The sequence below is a fragment of the Podarcis raffonei genome, chromosome 5 (genome assembly GCF_027172205.1).
Source record: "Podarcis raffonei isolate rPodRaf1 chromosome 5, rPodRaf1.pri, whole genome shotgun sequence".
NCBI lineage: Eukaryota > Metazoa > Chordata > Lepidosauria > Squamata > Lacertidae > Podarcis > Podarcis raffonei.
Genome location: NC_070606.1, coordinates 67,040,499 through 67,060,945, shown reverse-complemented (window position 1 = coordinate 67,060,945; position 20,447 = coordinate 67,040,499). Strand labels below are relative to the sequence as shown.

The 20,447-nt window shown below is 39.7% G+C and overlaps 1 protein-coding gene across 2 annotated transcripts in view; it reads left to right on the top strand.

Moving 5' to 3' along the window:
• The window catches only part of LOC128414531 (glypican-5-like), a 402,464-nt gene extending 385,927 nt beyond the window's left edge, over positions 1–16,537 (top strand). For both annotated transcript variants that reach the window (XM_053389946.1, XM_053389947.1), the window contains one exon: positions 12,959–16,537. In XM_053389946.1, the coding sequence (XP_053245921.1) occupies positions 12,959–13,149 (191 nt within the window). In that variant the 3' untranslated portion in view covers positions 13,150–16,537. The remainder of the gene's footprint in view (positions 1–12,958) is intronic.
• The last annotated feature ends 3,910 nt before the right edge of the window (positions 16,538–20,447 follow it).

Below are 20,447 nucleotides of genomic sequence, written 5' to 3'. Positions count from 1 at the left end.
TAAGCACAGCCCTCTGTTCCCGTTAATGAAGAATGAACCATTTTGACTCCGATTTTTTTATACTTTGGGGAAATCTAATATTCTCCCTAGAACTGGGGAAAGTCATGGCTAATATTTAACAAAAGAAATTCTAACCCATATATTAATGTTCACTAAAGCTGCCCTATTCAGAGTGATATTCCCTTTTATTACTTGAACACTTTTGCTTGACATTAATGTTTAGAAATGTGAAGGGGCTATCTGCTCCTGGATTATCTGGATGGGAGTTTGAGCCAGTAAGAATAAGCAAAAGGTTGACAGCCCCTAAGCAAGCTGTGAACTTTGCCCATGGGCCAAGAGAATGGGGAATGTAGGTGAAATATACTCAGAGTCGCAAAGTGATTTCATGCTCTTTATTCAGCTCATAGTGGTGAGGAGGAATGAATGAAAGTCCCCTCAAAGCATCTGCTTTATATACATTATTTACACAATGGGCTGCACATGATTGGCTAATTCCGGAATTCTACTGTAAACCAATCAGGTTGTGGATTCACTTCTATCTGGAGCATGATTGGGTGGTTCCTGCCAACCAATCATAGTGCTGCATTGTTCTAGGACCAATCAGACTGCTGCATTTTGGATCCTATTGTTCTAGGACCAATCAGAATGCTGCAGTTTGGATCCTATTCAACTCAGTACATAACAGTAGACTTTGTACATTCTGGTTCAGGCTGACCCAATCTGCAGCTCATGCACTAATGTGATCATTGGAACGTAGCAAAGCAGTTCAACTTTTTTAAAAAAGGGAAAGCATTCAAATGCCTTTTAAAATGTGCATTTTGAGGGGAAATGTAGTATTAAAAAAAAGTGTGATTATTCACATTTTTTTATTTAAAAATATTAATCAGGAAATAGGATGGAGCAGAGTGAACACATGTAGAAGTGGCACAGCAGAAATTAACTGATTCATCTATCCCTAGTTTTTATTTGCCTTTAGCCGTGGGAGCTCTCATTCATTCCAGTCCATATTTACGTATTTATTATATTTATATCTTGCTCTTTCCATATGTTGGTAAAAATGAGTAACTAGTACAGAAGCAAGCCTTGGGACTGTCCTGTTTTTAATTTCAGAGACAAAAAGTGCTGGCAACCAGCAGAAGCAGCATCCAAAGCAGGCTTATTAATCATGCATTCTACTGCATGAATAAATATCAATTGACTACCTCAACCAGTTCTTTGGCAGAAAAGAATTCATTAGGACCCCAGATCTGCATTATGAATTCTACAGGCATGACAGTTTGAGGGTTCTCTAATTTCCACTTTCATTCTAAGAGGCATAATCTTTCATTTCTCTCATTTGTCTGCTACAGCCACATTTGAAAATAATTAGTATTGGTCATGATGTCAGGATAATGCATCATTTGGAAATTGTTTGGTGCTCTTGGAAAACTGCACATTTCATGGTTATTACCTTGTTTTGAGGGCTCCTTGTTTTGGATATGTAAAAGCAATTTCAGCTAGTGATACCAAAGGTGATAAAAATGTAATAACAGTAGTGCAGCATCTACTGTAATTTAAGAGCCTGTTCCACCAGGTTGCACTTTTCTTTAATTTTCTCACAAAGCTGTCAACCAAAACAGTCTCTTTGATCAGACGAGAGCTCATCAACTTACTGAATATCACTATAAACATGCTTGCATTTTCCTCGAGATGGATGCCATATGACTTTTTATTCTCCTTGTGATAACTTGCCAAGGCCAAAGCTCAAACTCATGCAGTCTGATCCTATGCATGCTTACTTGGAAGTAATTTCCCACTGTATTCAGTGGGCCTACTCCCAAGTAAGTGTGCACAGACTGCAGCCTTAGAGACCTACACTTTAGCCTTAAATGCATTTAAGTTGAAAATAAGCCACAATGAAATCAATTCATTGTATTTCCCAGGAAATAAGTTTGGGAATAACATATTCACAAGCCACTTACTCCATAAATGTCCTGCTAAAAGTCATTGTTGTGACAGCTGTGATTATATAGTTCAGGGTAGGGCAGATTTTAAACAAGTGAGATCTACTTTGTTTTTAGCCAGAAGTCAAAGATCCCATAATAGGAACTAGGTGTGAAACATATATATTTGGATTGAAATAATTAATTAGAGAATTAATAGAATCATAGTGTTGGGTACCACCTTTGTGGCTTAGGGACCTCATATTTAAGGGACCGCCTCTCCTGGTATGCCCTGCAGAGGACCTTAAGGTCCATGAATAATAATCATAGTTTAGAGGTCCCGGGCCCTAAGGAAGTCAGATTATCCTCCACCAGGGCCAGGGCCTTCTCAGTGATGGCTCCGACCTGGTGGAATGCTCTGTCCCATGAGACCAGGGCCCTGCAGGATTTAACTTCCTTCCACAGGGCCTGTAAGACAGAGCTATTCCACCCGGCTTTCAGTTTGAACTTAGCCTGATCTTTTATTCCCCTTCTTTCCCTCCCTCTCCCCTTTTTATGAAGATTACCCGCTCTGGGATCCCACAGCTAATTCTCCCCTGGTCTCCTCGCTGACCCAAATAGGACTAATTTAGCCAGCTAGCCCTGGTGATCATCTAATGTTTATTGGATGGATTTTCCCCCTAAATTTATTTTTGAATTTATTGTTATTCACGTTTTATACTGTATTTTATACTGTTTTTGTTGCATCAGTTAAGTGTTTTAAATTTGTTGTTAGCTGCTCTGAGCCCGGTATTTTGAACTGGGAAGGGCAGGGTATCAATAAAAAATTATTATCATTATCATCTAGTCCAACCCCCTGCAATGCAGGAAAATGCAGCTATTCCATACGGGGATTGAACCTGCAACCTTGGTGTTGTCAGCACCATGCTCTAACCAACTGAGCTATCCAGCTCAGAAATTTGTTTCAGGTACTAAAACTGAGTCCACAGACCTTCCACCCTGTTTCAGTGGTGCAATTTAAGAAGGTCATTTTGTTGCCATTGTTACTCAATTAGCAGAAAGAAACCCTTTCCAGTCTATTGCAAATCACCCAGATACCTGACTTCTGACCACAGATAGTTATGTGACTTTTGAAGGAAATATTTGAAGACGCTAACAGGCTTGAGCATTTTGCAATTTATATGAGGATGCTAAGACCAGAAAAGGTGACAGATTTCAAGTTCTCAAATATTTGTGCCCTTATATGTTTAAACCACTGCGCCGCTTGGACTTGCCGATCAGAAGGTTGCGGTTTGAGGCCCTGTGATGGGGTGAGCTCCCGTTGCTCAGTCCCAGCTCCTGCCAACCTAGCAGTTTGAAAGCACGCAATGCAAGTAGATAAATAGGTACCACTCCAGCGGGAAGGTAAACGACATCCTCTGGCTTCGCCAGAAGCAGCTTAGTCATGCTGGCCACATGACCCGGAAAAACTGTCTGTAGAAGCGGACATACGCTGGCTTCCCTGGCCTGTAAAGCGAGATGAGTGCCGCAACCCCAGAGTTGTTTGTGACTGGACTTAACTATCAGGGTTACCTTTAGCTTTACCTTTTATGCACTATTTATGCTTTGCTGCTCTCCTCAACTTCTTCATGTCCTGGCCCATTAGTTTGGCCCAGTCTCTCTTGTGTTACTCAAGTGAACTGTTACTCAAGTGAACATAGGAAATTGCCTTATACTGACTTGGTCACTATTGTCTGCACTGACTGAAATAGACTGTCTAGGATCTCAGGCATGAGTGTTTCCCAGTCCTACTTGGGGATGCTGGGGATTGCACCTGGAACATTCTGCCTGCAAGGGAGGGAGGTACTCTACCACTCAGGCATGCCAGCTGGAGAGGCCGAGGCTCTTTGCCCCTCCCCCTTAGTATTGAGCAGTGACGTGGCATACACTATGTCAGTGGCACATGCTACATCATCACATTGCGCGACGTGATGCATGTCATCAGACATTGGCCCCCTCAATAGTGGAGGCAAGCCTGTGCTCCTGCTACCGCTGAATTACAGGCCCATCACAAATCATGAAGTGCTCGCACAGGCCTTCGCTATCTCAGTTTTCAGTTGGGAAAAAGTGTCCCGACATGAAAATTATGTGTCGTGTCCAAACCTCAGAGGCAAAACTTGGATGTGGTGTTTTGTTTCCTTCTAAACCACTTCAGCCAGTGAATGTTTGAGTTGGCTCAAGGCGTCTGTAATTAGTCTCTGCTTGCTTGTATTCCAAACAAAATTGGATTCTCTCTTCAAACCCCACAGGGCCAGTCTGTTTGTCTAGCATAATGATCCATCACTCCTTATGTATACGAACACCTTGGTTGTCAGCTAAGTGCACATATGCTGCATAAGGAATAGAGATCATAAGTCATGGTGACCTTTCTTCTCTAGGAACATAAGGTTTAGTGATACTAGTCACAGTTGCGCCTTCTTAGTTGAACTATCAGGCAATGAAAGAAGTGTTGTATGAGCATGTTATTCCAAGAAAGTCTTTTAATTCTGGCATGCAAAAGATAAATCAGGTCTTCTCTTGAGTGATAACTATTCTTCCTGTTAACTCTGGCAGACCACACTTGATTGCTGCCATCCAGCATGGACTATGTTCATGCAGGAAAAGACTTCTGTGCATGTATGTCCCTGACTGAATTGGCAGCTAGATCTTCATCCAGTAGATGTACATCAGCATCTCAAGTAACATCTCTGGTTATGGGTGTACATGTGTTTCTGAACTGCAACAAAGATTAGAGTGAGCAATGCTCATCTCTTGGGTTGCACTGAACACTACATTGTTGATTTATTAGTAGTATTTTAACCCACCTACTATCCCCAAAGGAGCACTCAAGACAGCCTATAAATTACATAAAGAACAATAATGTTAGTATAAAACACATATCGATAAATAAAATACATAAAACTAGACCAACAGACCTACTAAAAGATCGCAATAGGATTGAAACAGCCTTCAGAGAAGACCTTCAAATACCTTCTGAAATATTCATTCATTCAGCTAAAATAGTGCTCATGTTGACAGCTAATCAAATGAAACGTTGACACCAACTACATAAAAACAATGAGAATACTTCCTTGGTGGGCCTGTTTAGGCAAGGGGTTCTGCAATGAGGCTGCTGCTACTCCCTATTCCCTGTTTCTTGTCATCATATTCAAGTTATGGCTTCAACATTCCAGGAGATTCATATGGGATAATATGATCCCTGAAGTACCCTTGAGCTGGTCAGTTTCAGCTGGGCTGTGTGTGAATTCTAGAACTGGGATACTAGGATCTCAATTCCAATTTGGATACTTTTATATTATTTCTATTGTTATGGTCCACAGATTTCTCATCCCTAGACGCTGTGGAGGGGTAAAATCTTTCATTTATCCATCATTTATATGTTTGTTCTTCACTAGCTGCGGCAGATGTTCTTCTTCATCCTTAACACATATCCAGCGTATTCCCACCTTACTTTATGATTGACTTTTAAGATTAGGAACTGCTGAAGTTTTTTATGAATCTCAGCATTTGTGGAAGAATTAATTCCGTGTGATCCCTAGATCCTGAGGCTTTTGCTTTTGAATGTGGTTACGTGAGCTTCTGTAACCTTGGCACAGTTTCCTCTATATTAAACTTTTGATGAAGTCTTTCCTTTGACTTTATATATTTAATAATTGGCTGTGCTTAAGATAACATCTTGACTGTCCTTAGTACTTTGACAGTATCTCTAGGTGATGAGAGAACCACATGCTTTGTGTAATCCTGAGTCAGAAAAGTTTTCTGATACCAGATATCTAGCTAAACACTTGTCTTTATAAAGGAGATGCTGAGTTTTATTATGTAGTATACTACATAATGCTAAGACTGCAATACCAAATTCTATTTGGAAATGTCTTTATTTGTTCTGAAATTATTTACCAATGCTTTTAAATGTATTAATTGACTAGCAAAAGGTCCATCATAATGAGTGAAGGTATATAGAAGCACCCTAAGCGAATTCAACATCTTTCTGTAAACTCGGAGTACACAGGCAGATTAAAATCCAGTTGATTCCCTCTTAGTGAAGGTCACACACCCCTCAAGAGGACAGGTGTTGCCCTCCTTTCCACAACTGTCTTCCTCTTTCCTGGGGAGGTTAGAGGTCCAAAACTAGAAACACGTATGTGTGACTGCAGAACACCAGTTACAGGTAAAGAACCTGGGTTTTTGTCCAAACCATCACAGAATCCTTGGAGGCACACGATCTCATGTTTCCTATGGAATTTGAGGGTAAAATTGCTCATAAATGCTATGACCCAGATACTGCTAGATGTTTGTGCCTATGTCCTGGCTACTGGATGATTTTCAGTTGTTGAAATATGAGGGCATGGACAAGTTATTTGGACAAGTGTGGCCCACACAGGCAGCAGATTCCTGTGGGGCAGGAATCTTATATATAAGATTTGTGTGGGTGGGTGGGTGTGTTCAGGTGAGACTTCACCCTTTTACAATTCCTGTATGAAATGACTCAATCCACACCACTCAATCTAATGTATATATTAGAGTTTAGCTATCAGTCAGATTTGGAATTTCTTTTGCAACACAGTTCTCATTAGTTTACTATCCAAGTATGCATTTAAAGTTGACTTTTAACAGAAAAAAAATGCATTTAAACATGTATTTTAAAAATACATGTTAAATTTAAAATACCTATTTTCTGAAGATATTTTAGAATTGCAGATTAATGCATAAATGAAATGGAATTATGGGTGAAGACATGTAAAAGTGAGAGGAACTAGAAATAAATAGATTTGCTCATCCCTGTGGTGGGGCCTGAAATTGTTGCTTGTTCTCTCTTCCCCACATTCTCACATACATTGACATAGATTTACTAAATTCATTCTTGCCACTGAGACTGCATTATAGCCAAAGATAGCATTTACAAGTTACGTCTAATCACATGGGGAGTGTCTAAGATTCAGTATTGCATTCTCCCAGGTATTTGCTCTTGGTACGTCCAATATTTAAGAGGAAGCTCCTTCTCTACTTTCATCTCAGAGATAATTCCCATCAAGAATGAATAAAACATTGCACAGCCTCTGTGCTGAGGTTTCTCCAACGAAAGGATGGCCCTGGCTGATTACAATACTTTATCAAACACCATGTATTTAATTTTTAAAGAGAAATTTACAAAATGCCCTGTTTGCACATCTAACCTTCTAACTTTTCGATTCTAAATAGTCATGCATACCATCCTGTGGAATAATCTTTGCTATGAAACCACAGTGAACGAGAAAATTAATGTTGAAGTCCTTTCCTTAGAAAGGTTAAAGACAGATTTTCCTAATGTATTATTTAATGCTTGTTATGTAGTGCATTAAGCAGTCAGTGCTGAGGGGGAGGCTTTTAAAAGCCAACAGCTCTTTTGTTGATAGCATTCAATCTTACCTCAGATGTTTTGGTTAAGTCAATATACGGAAAATAAATGAATTAATACATTCCAACCTGGCCAATTTATAGAGGCCAATCAAGTTACAATGCTGGATATAGCCAAGTGAAAGTGGGGGATAGATTTGACTTAGTGAGGTCTTTATTTAATCAGCTGGCTCAAGAGAGCTGAAGTCAGCAGGCCAAGATGATATAAGAGGCAATGGAGAAATTGTGCCTTTACCGCTGTCGAAAGGGAGAATGACAATGATGGAAAGAGGGCCCAGGTGCTGTCAGAAAAGCACCTCTTCTCATGATTTATTCTTAATAATTCCCTCTATTACTGATACTCAGGCAGGAGTGCCAATATGTATCCAAAATGGCACAGCCAATGCATGGGGGTGGGGTGAAATCAACAGGCCCAGGCCAAGGTTTGCACAAGTACAAGGTACCGCATATTTACGTGAAATCATGTACATTTGAAACACCATCTAAAAAGTCTGCAAACACCCTCTAAACCTCTGGAACCCCTTGAGAAAACCTTTAAAAAACCAGTCGCAGTTACCAGACACCAAACTCTGCCTAACTCCACCACAATCGCTCCCTCCAGACATCCTTCCTCAAACTCCCAACTCCCCACAGGCCTGAATGGTCAGAGTTTGTTAGGGGCTGTTTTCGTGCCTTTTTTCCCCTTTCAGGGCTCTTTCTAGGCCCTTCTTGCCATTTCTAAAATCACTTCGGGTTCAGTACAATGCATGTTGCAAACGCAGCAATTGGGTGTGTGCAAATTGGTCGTTGCCTGTACAAGAAAATGTTTAGCACAAACTGAAGCAGTCCAAAGAGGACTGAATATCCTCAATGGTCACAGAATGCTAACTAACATATTGGGGGACTAGAAAACCAGAGGGGAGAGAGAATGAAACATAATGGATGACATGCATGGAAAAGGGAGCAAGTACACTCCACATTGCAGTAATTTGTTTCAGGTTCCATTCATTTACTTTAAGGGCAGCCAAAAGGATGTCTATTTCAGTGTTCTCATATTTCTGTTCTTTCCCCGTAAATAGCTCCTGCCCGCTCTGTTTTTTGTTTTTTTGCTTCCCCCATCCCTTTGTGTAAGCCCCAGTACAGGATATCAAAGAAAAGGCACTGAGTCTGAAACTGTATTTTCAACAATGACACGATGGGATGGCAGTTGTCCTTTCCTCTTATGCAGCCATTACCTGCAGCCAACCTTAAGTACATTCTCAAAGCCATTAGTCTCCCCAAATGAATGTTGATGTTATGATGAAGCCGAGGGAAACACACAGCATCAACTCATTCTTATGATGCAGGGAGAGTTTACTGATAGTTCTCCAAAGCCACTGGCCTGCAGACAGTGATCTCAGATTACATTTCCATTTCTGGAATCTATGTCACCTAACAAGCTTGCTCTTCCAGGAATCTACTGTATTTCTAAAATCCAAAGACATGGTTTTTAGCTGTATAATAGAGCTGATGAAGCCTTAGTCTCCTGGGGATTCATTTTGCCCGCTTGCCCCAGGACCGAGGAGAGAACAAACACACCAGGGAAGTTCCTCTTCAGAGAAAAAAGTTTTATTGAGATCTGCACACAGAGGTAACCAGTGGAATCCTTTCCAAAGACTGGCCACACCAATACACGTAAACAAGCATTCTTATACCTGAGAGCATATACCCACCTTCCCAATTCCCTCAATCAGCTGGCAAGGTTATGCTTATGACCTTATATGGCATACAGCTATATGGCTAGCTAAGCCCCCCTCCCTTTCTTGTTTGTGTGTTCCTCTTCTCTTGCATTACTCAAGCAGAAAGCATAAAACAAGAAGTAGCTTCTGGCTTGCAAAACTGAAGCAATTGCGGTTTTTGCTAGCTGCTTTACCACAAAACTGCAGAAGTTAGCTTGGGTGCAGAAAATATTGAGTTTAACCCTTCCTTCTCCCTTCACTGATAGTCTTCTTTTTTAATGACACATTTATGCTTTAGTTTAGTAAGCAGTTTCAGGTAGCAATTGTTGGTTGTCATTATTGCAGTGGTGCCTGGGTGTTTTGTGTACAAATGCAAAGCCAAGTTTGTCTCTGGCTCAGTGAAAATATGTTGATAAAATGGGAATTCCAGCTAAAGCACAAAAGAACTTTCCTCTTAACACTGAAAATTCTCTAGAAGTGCATATCCTGTGGGAAATACATCTTCTAGCTTATTGTCTTATTAAGTCCAGTATGTGACCAAACTAACAAGTAAGGATGTGTAAAGTACACTTTGCTGTGCTTTACATCTTTGCAGTTGTAGTGTGTAATCAGCTTATACAGAACCACCACTTACATATCATTACATATCATTCTGTATAATAGGGATGTCAATACCTGTACTCTTCAACAGAACTGGAAGTAAAAGCTGTACCAATATTACAATGGCTGAACTGTTCTTTTTTTCTCAGAGTGCTGGAATCAGTGTGGTGTAGTGGTTATAGAATACCAGGCTAGGAATTCCACTCATGAAGCTTACTGGGTCATCTTGGGCCAATCACTATTAGGGATGGGTAGATCAGTCTATTTCTGGACCAATGTCCTTTTCACATGTGTTCCATTCCTAAGTCCATCTGGTTCCATTTTCATATACATCTGTGTTTCTCTCCCCCACCCCACCCCCAAAAATCTGCATAAAACTTTGCAATAATATCACAAAAATTGGAGAAGTGAACAATAATTACTTTCTGTTCCACATTAGTCCAGCGGGGGTGAATCAGGTCAGTTCATTTCAGAATTTGCAAAGAGCAGTTTCTTCAAGCTTTGTTAGTCACTAACCCTAAGCCTAGCCTGCCCCATAGGACTGTTTTGAGGATAAAATGAGGGAAGAGCCATGTATGCTACTTGAACTCTTTGCAAGAACCATGGAAAAGACATGTATACATAAATAAACATTCCTTGGTGATCAACTTGATTTGGCAATATTTGAATCACTTTTCAAAATCATCCAATGATAGTGTGCATAGTAAATTCTTACTGTACATTGGAACTGGTTTTCCATGTAAGCTTTTCCTGAAGGATTCTGATATCATCACCCTAAGTTTCTACTGAAAATTTCGCACAGGCTTATTTGACAAAATCTGTCTGGTTATCAAAGCTTGACCCCAGCTCTGTGGCAGAGCTGTCACTTTGTCACACTAAATAACGTTTCCCTGAATTTCGGTCATATCATTTCAAATCTCATCCCCAGGAGCACCAACTAAGTGTCAGATTCAGACCAAGGAAATGTCATATAAGAATCCACTGCCTTATTTGTCACAGCTGATTTAAAAAATAAATAAATGAAACGATCAGGCAAAGCAAAGTTTGAATTTCACGAAAGTACCACATGCAAATTGGACATCCTGCCATATTTGCAAAATGTGCTTATTATTATTATCAGGCATTGATTTAAAAGATGGCTGATTTATGGCTTTAGACTTTGGAAATCATGTTAGGTTTATATTCAGAACAACAAATGATTTTTCAGTTATACATGGACTTGCTTCAAAGTTGTAGAAAGCTTGGTTTCTTACTTCTAAGTAAAGAGGATTGGCACTTGAATTAGCTGAAAGCAAACTTCTGAAATTATTCAGATTTAACTGTCAAAGATGAATGTTCAAATATTTACAGGTGTGGAAAAGCTCTATTAACTTTAGCAAATGAGATTATTGTCATTAAGCTTTGGCTGAACAGTTGATGAATACACTCTGACAAATAATCACCCAAATGTAACGTTTTTAGCTATTCTTTTTTCCATGAGTCAACTTTGGACTTGAGTCCTGAAGACAACTCCGTTAGCTAGACGATCTTACTCGTTTAAATAAAACTGGTTTAATGACTGACTACAATCCAGAAATCAGTGCATATTTTGCCTCTGCCTTTAATAGGGTGTGGTTGCACTCCATGGAACTTCAGCTATCAAATCAAGCAAGACAACCTTAAACAGAACATAGATCACTTGGATCACAGACCTGACAGTCTTGTCTTACACAAAGCTCAGAAGCTGAGCTTTGAAAGTTCATTTCAAAAAGTAACCAGGTCTGTTTCAAGTTCAATATCTCCAAAAAGGAACTAATTCCAGTTCACATTTATCCCTTTACAAAAACAAACTTGTTTGATTCATGTTCATCCAAATGATCCTCAACCACAACAAAAATCAACATTCAGAATGTTACAAGCTGCTGTGCTGATGTATAGAATATACTTAAGAAGACCAAGAAAAGATAAACATGCACACAGAGCGGAATGGGAACTGTTTGGTTCATTTCCCCAGCAATTATGCTATTTCCGCTTAAAGGCCTAAAGAGGCTAAAGAGTAAGAACTTGAGATGAACTAGTCATTCAGAATTCTACCCCAAAATGAAACTGGCAATTGCCTGGCAATTATGGGAAATACTTTCAAGTTTTGTTCAGATATTTTTGAACTAAGTCAGTGAATTTAACCAAACTAGTTCATGCCAAGCACTGTTCAGAAGTTTGTCCTCATGCGTTAAGAACCTATGAAGACTTGTGCGAGATCAGACCATAGGCCTATCTAATCAAGCATTTGACTTCCTGCAGCCACTAACCAAGTGTCTATGAGACTCTTACAAGCAGGGCATAATAATAATCATAATAAATAATAAATTTTATTTTTACCCCACCCGCCCTGGCCAGAGCCGGGCTCAGGGCAGCTAACACCAATAAAATCACAGTAAAAACATAAAAGGGGGGGACCAATTTAAAATACAGGTTAAAATGCAATTTAAAATGCAGCCTCATTTTAAGGTAGCCAATAAATCAAGACCATAAGGGGAGGGGAAACATAAGGGTCAGGCTGAGTCCAAACCAAAGGCCAGGCGGAACAACTCTGTCTTGCAGGTCCTGCGGAAAGATGTCAAGTCCCGCAGGGCCCTAGTCTCTTGTGACAGAGCGTTCCACCAAGTCGGGGCCAGTACTGAAAAGGCCCTGGCCCCCTAGTTGAGACCAATCTAACCACCTTGCGACCTGGGACCTCCAAAATGTTGTCATTTGTGGACCTTAAGGTTCTCCGCGGGGCATACCAGGAGAGGCGGTCCCATAGGTACGTGGGTCCTAGGCATGAGTTGAACCACACTCTCTCCACCTGAGACTCTCAGCAATTGCCATCCAGAGGCATGCTGCCTGAACTGTGAAAGTGGAACATAGCCATTGATAGACTAATATTTTTTTAAAAAAATTGTTACTTGTGTTTATATCCCACCCTTTGAGGAGCTCAAAGGGGTTATCTCCCTTCCCCATTTCACAACAACCTTGCAAGGTAGGTTAGACTAAGAGATTGTGGCTGGCCCAAGGTCACCCATTGAGCTTCATGACTGAGTGTAGATTTGCACCCCGTTTTCCAAGGTCCTAGTCTAGCACTAAAAATGCAATTCTAAGAATGCTTGTTAGGAAATAAATTCTCTGGAGTCTAGCGAGACTTGCTTTTCAGTGCACATGTTTAAGATTCTGCTGAATGCCTTATTTCTAACTCATTGATAACGGGGTTTCATTTTGCATTCAACATTTTGTGTCAAGTAAGAAACTAACATTGCCTTTTTTTAATTCTGATGTGTTTACCTCCTTCAGATGTTCTTGGAGCTGGTCCAGAAGACAGGAATGAACCGAAGCCAACTGTGAGAAAGGTGGACACCACAACCACAGCTTCTGTAAAATCATCTCCTAAACATAAAGTGGACAGCAATATGGGAAACAGAGCTTCAAGTTCCTTACTCTTTATTATTACAGCCCTTGCAGTTGTGTGGCACTCTTTGTTGTAGCTGCGTTATGCGGCGGTAACTGGGCAGTTTCTGCTCACTGTCATTTATACCTACAGCCTTATCCAAGTAAAAACCAAGTTTAATGGCTCTCTCAATGGTGCACTCTAGCATTATGTGGTATGTTAGTGTAAGTACTAAACATTAGTCTGGGACTGGTTAACAGCAAGCGTCTCCGTAGCTGTCGGTATCTGGAGATGGCTCTTGATAACATCTCATCTACTCAAGATGTAAAAAAAATAAAAATAAAAGGATGAAGACGGGAAACCTGAGTAGATTAAGTTATTGTGGCAGACACAATTAAGAATGTTAAAGTTGTAAATTAATATGTTGGCAACGCCCCCCTCCCCATTTTTTTTTACTCATTGAGTAATGGACAGGCTGCCTATTTGTTTGATCTTTTTTGTGAGTTTCACTGCATAATTGGTTTTCAGATATAGGTCAATAACACAGTATATCTTTTGGGATCAGCCACTATATATTATAAGCAAAGTACAGCGCTATCTACCATTGGATGAAATTCTGAGGCGGTCAGGAAAATCATAGCATGTTCAAATCTCTTATTTTCTTTCATAATGTTTAGGATGTAGAAAGCAATATAAGAACCATATGCTGTGTTTAATGTATCAGTATAGCTGCCTTAACTGTTAGCAACACGTAGAGACACTTCTCAAGTTATTTTGAAACATATAGAAGTGTTTCATTGCCCATGCACTTCATTACCATATGCTTAAGACTTGACTGTGTTGTGAATATCTGACAAACATGAAAGGGAGAGGAGCAGCAATTGATTGCTGAGACGTAAACAGTCACTTATTTAAATTCCTCTACAGTTCCTGTATGGTATAGCCATAGAGATAACAAAAGCCCTGGTCCACAGATCCTCACATGGTGCTACATAGCTATCAGAAGAGAGGTGGGAAACCTGTGGCCCTAGAGATGTTATGGTTCTACAACTCTCATCAGCCCCAACCATCATGGCCGAAGGTCAGGAATGATGGGAGCTGTAGCCCAGCAATTTCTAGAGTGTGACAGGTTCCCCTCCCCTTTGTTAGAGGGAGCAGGAAGGGAATCAATCCCTAAATTCCCATCACAAACAACTGGTCAGCATTGCTAAAGATGGCAGAGCCAACCACTGCCAGTTTTGTTGGTTTGTGCATGATCTCAGTCCCTCTTCTCTGGGTAACCACATCGTCTTACTCGTGTGGGGCATGATCCAGCAGAGGACTGGTGCATGAATCGCTCTTGCTGAATTGGAGCAAATGTTTCCATCTAGCTACCAGAAGTTATTACCTTTTATCTCAAAATAGATATTGATGCTCTACAGAGCTATGAAGAACAGTGTTTCCCATAGTTTTCCGTTTAATTACAATTAATGTTTTATTGTGCTATGATAGAAAATAATAAATATGAAAGAAACATCAACCTAGAATAATAAATACATTATTTTCTTCTTGTTCTCTAATACATGTTTTCTTTTTTCTTTTTGTTATTGTAATGAGGGCTTTTCAGTTACAAAATGAAACTGATGTGTTTGACAGCTTGACAAGATGTTACAATACCACCATTAGATGGGAGAGGGCAAATACATGTATTTTTGACAACTCTTTTTACAGTGCCATTGAAAATCTATACAATACAATCTGAGTCGAATTAACAATTGTAACAGTCACTTTTGCCTCTGATTTATATTTACTAAACAAAGCCAGTCGTTCGCATAACTGAATAGTAGTTTTCATAACACAGAATATTACAATGTACAGTTTTATAAGATATAATGTAAAATATTGCCTTTGATTTGTGTGTGATATATGTGTGTAAAAACATTGACTTCAGCAGTTTGATTTGCTTATGCTCAGTCTAGTGCACCAATTCTTGAAAACATATGTGTTTAGGGTCAAAGGGTAAGATACAGCTAGATAACTCTTCCTTGTAGACACTGCAGGCTTGATATCCTCACAGAATTGTTTTCCTTCAGGAGCTTCCCCATTCAGTGGCACATTCTTTGCACATATTTCTCATGTGCATAACAGTCCATATATGCAGAGCATACAAAGGCCTTTGCATCATGGAATGGTGCTTTTAAATGCATATTGATCCCTTATATTCATGTAAGGTCATGTCCCAACCAAAGCAAGCCCTCTTTGTCCCATTCATGTCAATGGAAGAGTTAAGCATGTACTTAATAAAAAGTAGTATAATAATTTTATTATTTATATGCCGCCCATCTGACTGGATTGCTTCAGCCACTCCGGGCAACTTAAGTCTCTTTCATTAATAATTTTCAGCACATGGATAGGATGAGAACAAGAGCTGTTGTTATAGTTGTTTCCTAGTTCATACTACGGAATTCTAATCAGTAATTCACACAACAACAAAATATTATATGAGACACATCTATGCTCACAATTAAGCTTTTGCATTTAAGTACCATGTGCAAATAAAGGAACCATGTAAGAGCAAATATCAACACTCTCCTCTATGAGACTTGTATCAGATTTTGGACAGAAATACTTCATTTCCAGACTTTAAAAAGAATAAACTGAATTTGAATTATTTGTTATTGTTATGTCCAAAAGTTTACAGTTGTTTCAAATTCACACAAGAAAACTGGCATTATGCAAGGAATATATTCGCATGTAAACACCATTCTTTGGAGACTGAAACAAGCACAGTATTTCCCCCAAGATATTAAGGTGGTTCATGTGGAATTAGAATTCATACACTGGAGAACTGAAGCAAATATTCTTCTGTGGTTTTAACTGAGCATTGGCCTTCAATGACCACAGCATCAAGCTCTACCACAAACTGATGCTGCCTGTTTCCTTTTACATACAAAACAAAGTTTACTGGGATTTTCCCTGTTCAGGAAAGCAAATGGGGCTCGGCACACATTTTAGAGCTACTGGTTCATGGCTGTGTCCCTTCTATTCAGACATGCACCCTGAGTGATAGCCAGCTAACTCATACTCAGAGTATATTCACTGAAATCAATGAACTTAAGTAACTTAATGTACTCTGAGTATGCCCAATATGGGATTTCACCCACTGAATCTAACCAAAATTCACTAGTTATGTCATGAAATACACAAAAAATTCATTAGTGAACAACTATCAATCATTTTGTCTCCAGACATAATGTATCGAAACAATCAGAGTGATGTAGCTTATATTTTATCATTTCATTTCATCCTCTTTCCTCCCCTTTTTTGTGCTGTTAAACAATAATTTGCAATTACACTATTTGCACCTAATATATGCTGCCATGCGAGAAGTCATTTGTTGCATGGTATAAGCAATTAACATTTGTTCACTTCGTCTGTTACAAGAGGATGTGTAATTTGTCCACTGTGCCCTTTTTGTGCACCTAATTAAAGCCATTTTGAAATACTCTCCAGGTAATGAACATTGAATTTGGTAGTGCGAGGGGGAGGAACCGGTTTCTAATGTTATAATTTTTTTTGCAATTGTACTCTTGTAAAATGTTTTCCAGCTAGAATCCTGTTCCCACTTGGCAGGCTTTTGAAATGGTCTGTGTTGGATATCTCTTGTCAACAATAGGTCCAGAATACCTCATTTACATTGTAATGTGATGTGCTTCTATCTTTCAAATGTTACTGTATGAAGAACTGAACAATTTCTCTGCTCACTGAGGCAGAAAAGGTGATGGTGTCAAAGCATCGAGGATTTCCTGCTGAGCCTGTGAAAACTGGGCCACACTGTTTTAAAAACCATTTGAATTGAATTTAAAAGTGCGCATATATCTTACATATAAAGATGTTCCTGTGCACAGCCTTAACTGACGTCAACATCATAATCTCTGCTGATAGATTTTAGATCTGAATACAGCTAACAGTATCTGTATTGCTTGTGTTCTGAACCTTTCACCCAAAACCCAGTTTGAAGGATTAAGTTCACCAATGTGCTCCACTGCCTTTTGGAAAGAGATACACATATATGGCGTAAGACCAGAAACCTCCAAGGCTAAGATTGTCTATCTCATACCCTGGAAGTATCCTGGGAAGAAAGGTACATCCCGGTTTTTTGCAAGATAACGACGATCTTTTTGGTTGCCATGATCTTGCAGAGCTTTGAGGCGCCGTGCCCAAAAAAGTACTTTTGGGGGTGGGAACTGCAGTCATGCTCTCATGATAAAAAACGGGAATATTGCATCCTGGATTTGGGCTTTAAAGTTCTGGAAGGTATGTCATCTTCTCATCTTGGGGCTTGGGTAACTGCCACTTGTTCTGCTAGACTCATTCCTGAGTGTCTCTGTGCTCCAGAGATCCATGTGTACAGCAGTGGGGCTGCACACACTTTGCTGCATTCAAGATCTCCCCATGGAGCAAACCTTGCTAACTGGGAGGAGGGTCGTGTCATGGAATCACAAAACTACACCAAGCGTTCAGGCCTGAACGGAGAGACTAAGGTTTTCTTTCCCAGTGGGTTTTTAAAAATTTATTTGCAAGAATCAAGCTGAAAGGGCGGTTCTTCTACAGAAATCTATATCACTGCACATACATTGCTCTTGCTGGGTTAATACAGAAACTCCTCATCAACATTTTGACTTGGTTTCTTTTTTTTTATGTAATGCCTGTGACATCTGTGTAGGATTGCAGCATTAAGTATAGCTCTTGCTAATCATTTCTATGCTGGCCTGGCTTAGCATCTTTCCTTTCAGTGTGGATTCCTCTGGATTTAAGTCCATCATACTTACTGTCCTACTTTTACAATTAGGACTATCGCCTTTCCCATATTGCAAGTGTCAAAATTTGCACCTGCATGAAGCCCCCACACAGGGCTCTTCCATACTATTCTGTATCATGGTATTTATTTTGGGTGCGTGGTTGTCACACACTAAATGGTGAGTTTCAATGCCTTCTCTAAAGAGCTTTCTCCTTGTCTACTTTGTACCAGTTTGGATACAAATTTTAGAGTTCGACAACGGTTTAGTACCAGCCACCACCACACCTGCTTTACTAGAGGCAGAGAGTGGCAGACGACTTGCTCAGAACTTAGGCAGAAAGAATGATTAACTAGCAGCATGCAGGGGGCGAGTATAATTCAAGGACATAAAGCAGGAATAGACTGACAATTCTAAGTCTTACTCCGTAAAATCCAGTACATCCACTGATGGCAATGAAAAAATGTGTCAAACTGCCACCTGTGAAACTAGTTAATAAAGGCAAACATAACCTCTAAAAAGTGTAGCACACCAATGTTCAAAAAGCATTATGAAGATAAGTGCCCATGATAAGTTCATGTTCATTGGCCTACTGTCAGAAATGAAAATAGCCAGTCATCTTTTATATCCTTGCAGTGCTCTTGAACCCTTCCTATACAGATCTGTGGAACTAAGAGCCTGTAACTACATGCAGGATTGTAGCCCACAGGTATAATATTATTCCTGGCTTTTCTGATTTTTGAAACAATGCTTTATAGAAGATTTGGCCATTTGAAGATTTTTACATTAATTTAATTGCTGATTATTTTTGCACCAAAAGAGATTTCTTAATCCTGCCCATGTTCAAATATTGTCGTAATAATGAATAAAACTCATCAACTTTTTCTGGTATGTTTTGTGTGTGGGATCTGAGTTTTCAAAACAGTCAAGAGCCGTTGCCATAGGTAATGTCGAGGGAGGAGACAACAAAAAAAATGCAATAGTGTGATATTTGTAAGTTACACCTATTTCTGTATGATAACAAATAATAAAAAATAATCAGAAAATATATCTGCGGCTGGAGGTTTTGTATGTTTATTAAGGAATTTCATATGGATTGTTTCCTGATAAATGTGTACAGGAATGCAACTTGAACTAGTTAATCTTAAAAGTGCCACACAGAACTGTTAACAAGGGCTCCCATAAATTTCCAGACCTAAGGAAAAAGATTACTTCCCTTCCCTATATTACCTACTTATATGCCTTTTTTTCAGAATGTGGAATAAGATGGAGGGCTATTGGGTGTACTAGGACTGGAGCATCCCTGTTTTAACACTTTACCCTGTCAGAAAGCCCACAGTATCACCTTGAGTGAGTCACTGTCTCTCAACCTAACCTACCTCACAGGGTTACTGAGAGGATAACATGGGGCAAAGTAACATGAATGTTACTTTGACCTGCTTGGAGGAAAAGCGGGATGGATATAAATTCAATACTGATAAATAAAGAATAATAAAACACCAGCCTACCTGGTCTTGATTTTGAACTGAGGAAGCGGGAAGGGCCAGACTGGAACCATGAAAAAACCAACCTAAAAATCAAAGAATAAAGTATCTGGGTCACTATTGAGATATTAAGGCCTACAAGTATTGGACCTTACCTTGTAGGTCCTTCAGAAACCGATAAAACTTTGATTTAAAAACAGTTGTATTTGGGGGAACAGCTTAACGGTTTTTACCAAAAGATTCTCCGATACTGGATATACTGGATAGATTTTGACCCAAAACTTATGAAAATTTGGATCAACTAGCTGTTCATAAATTGGATAGTGTTTTTGAGGTTACCAGCATGAGTTTGACCAAACTGCGGGAGGTAGTGGAGGACAGAGGTGCCTGGCGTGCTCTGGTCCATGGGGTCACGAAGAGTCGGACACGACTAAACGACTAAACAACAACAACAACAAATTAGCATTCTTCTTCTTTGAATCTCACTGTGTGTGTGTGTGTGTGTGTGTGTGTGTGTGTGTGTGTGTGTGTAGATATGTGAGTGTGTATCCACCGTGTGTGTGTGTGTGTGTGTGTGTGTATACACAAGCTTTTTGTAATTTTAAATAGTGGTAGTAGAATAAACCTCATTACTGAAACATGTATCCAACTGCTAAGGTTTCCCCCACACACACACATTGGCTGATCTTTAGTTAAATGTAAAACACTCAGCTCACTGCCTATGCAGAATAGACTCTGTGGACTAGCTGGACCTGAGAGATTATATGACCTAATTCAAAATGTATTGGCATACAGTTTCTCCCCTGCTGAGGGAGGAAGAATGCTTGTTCTACAAACTGCTGTTTCGGAAAGACATTTTTAAACTGAAGGCTCGGCATTTATCCCCTAATTAAATGGCTGTCACAATCATCAGAACCGTTTCTCTCGGAAATTTAGATTCCCTTAGATCTATTCCCACCTGCTTTGCTATCTGAAGAGTTGTGGTTTATTTATTTATATTCCACTTTAGGAACTCGATTTTAATAACTCTGGAGGGGCTTTATCTCCCACTCCTAGTAATGGACGACATGGTGGCAAGATGGAAGGGAGGTTGTTTGCACCACACCAAACTCTCAATTGACTCCTCTCGCCTT